Source organism: Neomonachus schauinslandi, unplaced genomic scaffold, assembly GCF_002201575.2.
Source record: "Neomonachus schauinslandi unplaced genomic scaffold, ASM220157v2 HiC_scaffold_1991, whole genome shotgun sequence".
Lineage (NCBI taxonomy): Eukaryota > Metazoa > Chordata > Mammalia > Carnivora > Phocidae > Neomonachus > Neomonachus schauinslandi.
The window spans coordinates 1,435-6,218 of NW_025410681.1; the positions used below are offsets into that span (position 1 = coordinate 1,435).

At 35.1% G+C, this 4,784-nt stretch overlaps 1 protein-coding gene across 1 annotated transcript; it reads left to right on the top strand.

The window, feature by feature from the left end:
• Positions 1–943: 943 nt before the first annotated feature.
• LOC123323888 (ankyrin repeat domain-containing protein 26-like) lies at positions 944–4,271 on the top strand. The gene is made up of 3 exons (XM_044912414.1): positions 944–1,307; positions 2,172–2,386; positions 3,822–4,271. The coding sequence occupies exons 1-3, from the start codon at positions 1,014–1,016 to the stop codon at positions 4,012–4,014; spliced, it is 702 nt and encodes a 233-aa protein (XP_044768349.1). The 5' UTR covers positions 944–1,013; the 3' UTR covers positions 4,015–4,271.
• The last annotated feature ends 513 nt before the right edge of the window (positions 4,272–4,784 follow it).

The window sequence follows — 4,784 nt, forward strand, 5'->3', positions numbered from 1 at the left end:
CATCACCGAAACTCCAGCAATTTTTTTTGTTGTTTTTGTCTTATTTTGTTGGACGTAACAAAGGATTACAATACTGTTGAATTAAGGTTTTTTGTTTTGTTTTGTTTTGTTTTGGTCCAAAATGTATGGACCATCTCACTAAATTTTTTTACTGAGAGATGCGATTTCTCAACCTTGCAAATCATTTCTTCTCAGAATGCAATTCAAATTAGTGTAAAACATTTGTAATTCAGAAAAAGGCTTATGGCATTAAAATCAGTCTTTATAGATTCATTAATTAGAGTTTTATTTTCAAAGTCTTATTTTGGTAAGCATTTATTTCCTCAGACCTACATAAGTCAATATGATATTCCTAAAACTTCTTTAAAAATTATGGAGTACCAGGGCACCTGGGTGGCACAGTCAGTTAAGTGTCTGCCTTTGGCTCGGGTCGTGATCCTGGCATGCTGGGATTGAGCCCCATGCTGGGCTCCCTGCTCAGTGGGGAGTCTGCTTTTCCCTCCCCCTGCTCTTGCACTCTTGCTCTCTTGCTCTCTCTCCCTCTCAAATAAATGCATAAAATCTCTTAACAACTTATGGAGTGTTAAGATGAAGGAAGGGTTAAGGGACTTTCTACTAAGAGATGACTTACAGTTATTTTATGGAGGAAAGATCTGAAACAATCATAGAAAAATGAAAGTATAAATGTGTGGCAAAGAGAACGATAGCAGAGATCTCTTTTAGTAACCACTAGTGGTTTTAATTTTGTTCTTGATTTTCTGAGTTATTTGAGGTTCCACATTCCAAGACTCTACTTACAATATAGATAACATTTTGTTGAAAATGAATTTATTTTAAAATTTGAGCACCTGGCTGGCACTGTCAGTAGAGCGTGTGACTCTTGATCTTGGGGGTTGTGAGTTCGAGCCCAGTGTTGGGTGTAGAGACTTAAAAATAAAATCTTTAAAAAAAATTTGGTCATAGTTTTGCATTAGACTGTTTTCACTCTACTTCCAAACTGTATTATTTTATTCATGCAGGTTGATGATCTTACAGCAAAACTGGAAACTGTGTCTTCAAAATGTCTATACCTGGATGCAAACAACCAGCTTCTTACCCAGGAGTTAACATCTATGAAGGAAATGCAGAAGAAGTATGAAAAACTAGAGAAGAATAAAAAGAAGTTGGAAAAACAAGTAGTAACCCTCAGAAGTCATGTAGAATTCAGTATGGTAGAAGACAATAAAATAGAACAATATAAATGGGAGCTTGAAGAAAGAAGATTGGACATAACAGAAAAATCAAAAAAAGCCAATCTGTTTTTCCAGGTTAATTTATTGATCTGTATTATGCTTTAATCATTTCACTGCAAGTTACATTTTGGTTATATGCATTGTATAGTTTTCCTCTACTTCCTTTATAGCAATTTGGTAAATTTCTGGAAGCATTTGTTCCTTCTCTTTAAAAATTTCAGTTTTCATCATTATTCTCACTAAATTGATTTTTCAGAATGATTCACAGTAGAGAATCATTTTATTTTTTAAGATCAGTTGGTATAAAAGAAGACTATTGACAGGAAAAGAAAAGATGGTGTTTTAAAAATTTTAACCATGGGGTGCCTGGGTGGCTCAGTTGGTTGAGCAGCTTAGGCTCATGAAATCAAGCCTAGCATGGAGCCTACTTAAAAAAAAAAAAAAATTGTACCATACTTGGATTATTTTTTTAAAGATATTTATTTATTTATTTATTTAGAAAGCACGGGTGAGGGGATGCACAGAGGGAGAGAAAGAATCCCAGGCAGACTCCTTGCTGAGTACGACCCAGGGCTTTATCTCAGGACCCTGAGATCACGATTAAGCAAAAACCAAGAGTCAGGCACTCAACCGACTAAGCCAGCCAGGCACCCCCTGTACTTGGATTATTCCTAAGTTGCATTGTTCACTTTTTAAATTTTTTAAATGACTATTATTCTCTGAATTATCGGATTGCCTGAGTTCTAATATAAGAATGATTGAACTTTATCATTCAGTATTAATTCAGTAGACATTGATGATAAATATTTTACACTTCAGCTTTTTTTTTCACATTTACAATTGCTCTCTGAATCAATGACTCAAAACTAAAGGAAAGAAATATACCATAATTACCCAGATTATAACTTATTTTAAAAGTATGCTTTTAATTTGCTTTAGATACAAGTAGAATCTCAAGAAAGCTTAGGACAGATAAGAGAAACTAATAATGCTTTAATAAGAAATCAAATGGAAATCAGAATTAAAGACCTGGAATTTGAACTATCCAGAATGAAAAGTTCTCAAGATTTTTATAAAACAGAATTGGAAAAATACAAGCAGCTCTACCTAGAAGAATTAAAAGTTCGAATGTCATTGACAAATGAACTGAACAAGTAAGTTAAAACAGAATCACAGAAAATAGATTTAGCTTGTTAATTTGCCTCTAAAGCATAATCTTAATGGAGCCAGGTTCATGAGATGAGTAGGAAGTGAAAGCCAGCTAGATAGTTTAATTATGGAAAATGATGTTTGTAAGAGAACTTACCTTTGAAATGTTAGTCCAAGACAGTTTGCATCTCTCCTCCTTCTTTTGGTTTTACATGATTTTATTTTTTTCCCCTTAATATTTTCCGTTAATCTGATCTCCTAGTCTTTAAGCTAATGGTTAGAAGCTTTTAATTTAGACAGCATGTTATTATAAAATTGTCAGAATTGCCCTATATAGAAATGAGTTTATTAATATTAGTTTATTTTTGGAAGAGTACATCTTTAACCCAAACTGCACATCCTGGCAGCTTGGTAAATTTACTTTTTTGATTGTGATTTTTGTTATTATTACCAAATAGAGGGTGCTTTGAAACAAACTGTTCTTTGTAGTTATTCTATCTTACATAAAGGTATACATGTGAAATACAAAAAGTTTCCCCTAGGGGCGAAAGGCAGTATAATTCCCAAAGTGGCTAAAAATAGCAACCATGGTGGACATGACGAGGGGCTGGGTGAAAGACAGAAAGGGTAGATTCCACCTTCAGTGCCCTGGTAGCTGTGTTATAACCTAATTGGCTCTGGAGCTGTTTTATTTCTTTCTGATCACAACTCTGCCATCTAGCAATTGTTGGTCTAAATTATTCCTCAGTGCCAAATGCTCAATTTCTCTGAGGTAATGAGTGAAATGTGCAAGAGTGGTGAAAGCCAATGCTTGAAAATGTCTTTGAGGGATGGTTTATTTTTATTTTTATTTTAAAGATTTTATGTATTTATTTGACAGAGAGCGAGCGAGTGAGCTCAAGCAGGGGGAGCGGCAGGCAGAGGTTGAGGGAAAAGCAGGGGCTCGATTCCAGGACTCTGGGGTCATGACCTGAGCCGAAGGCAGATGGTTAACTGACTGAGCACCCAGCCCCCCGGGATGGTTTTATATTTTTATATCTCTAAACTGGTTTACTAAATAGAAGTATATGTAATGGCATCCTGGTTTACTAAATATAAGTATGTGTAATGGCATCCTCAAGAATCTTGTAAGTCCAGCCATTCCAGAAGGCAGCAGGTATTACCTGTTAAGCCATGTGCATCACTAATAGCCATTTCTCTCCCTCCTTAATTTGAATTACTTGTTAGTTAGGAATCTCTAGAAATATATGTACTTCTTTAGAACAATTTTAAACCTATCATTATATATTGTAGGTCTGCTCTGTCACATTTTCAGTGTTAAAACACCATTTAATGACACATTCTGTTTACTATTATGGAAACTTGAAAAAAATGCAAGTCATTTAGGAATGATTTGGGGAGAAATGAAATACTAAGCATTGTGTTTTGTAATCTTAACAGGACTAATGAGAAGCTGGCAGAGACCAGTACCAAACTTCTGGTGGAGACACAGCAAAAAAAGTCTTTGAGTAATACTATTGCTATGAGCCCTGTCCTAGAATTGCCTTCTGTTAGAAATATGAATAATAGTTCACTGTTAAATAGATATGTTGCTCCAAGAGAAAACCTAGTGACTCCTACCTCAAGCTCATGACCTACAAAGAATGGCATTGAGACTTTCTTGACCAAGGTTAGTTATCTTTTTTCCGTTGGGTTTCAGATTTCTGATATAATTTTTGTTTTTAATTTGGTGAAATTCTAGTTGTTTAACTAACACACACTAAGTAAAAGTCATAATTATAGGTGCTAATAAAGAAATGAGACAGAAATTTTATGATTATTTTTTTAGTTCCTGGAGCTCTTACTTTCAAGAGATACCTATTATTAACTTTATTTAGTAAATATAACTAAACTGACATATTTTACTATTTTTTAAAGATTTTATTTATATTTTTTTTGAAGATTTTATTTATTTATTTGACAGAGACACAGTGAGAGAGGGAACACAAGCAGGGGCAATGGGAGAGGGAGAAGCAGGCCTCCCTCCAAGCAGGGAGCCCGATGCGGGGCTTGATCCCAGGACCCTGGGAGCCACCCAGGCGCCCCTAAAGATTTTATTATTTTAGAGAGAGTGCACAAGAGGGAGAGAGAGCATGAGACTTTGAAGCAGACTCCCCACTGAGCGTGGAACCCTACGTAGGGCCCAGTCTCATGACCTATTTTCTTACATGAGAGTATATTTTTAATTGCTTTCTTACTTATAGAGCTTTTTTTTTTTTTACTTATAACACTTCTATTTCACGTTTTACAAAATGTCTCGAGCAGTTGTAGAGCATTTTCTAAATAGCTAAATCAAGCAAATATTTGATTTTTTTTTTTTCAGAGAGGGAGTGCAAGCAGGGGGTGAGGAGCAGAGGGTAAGCA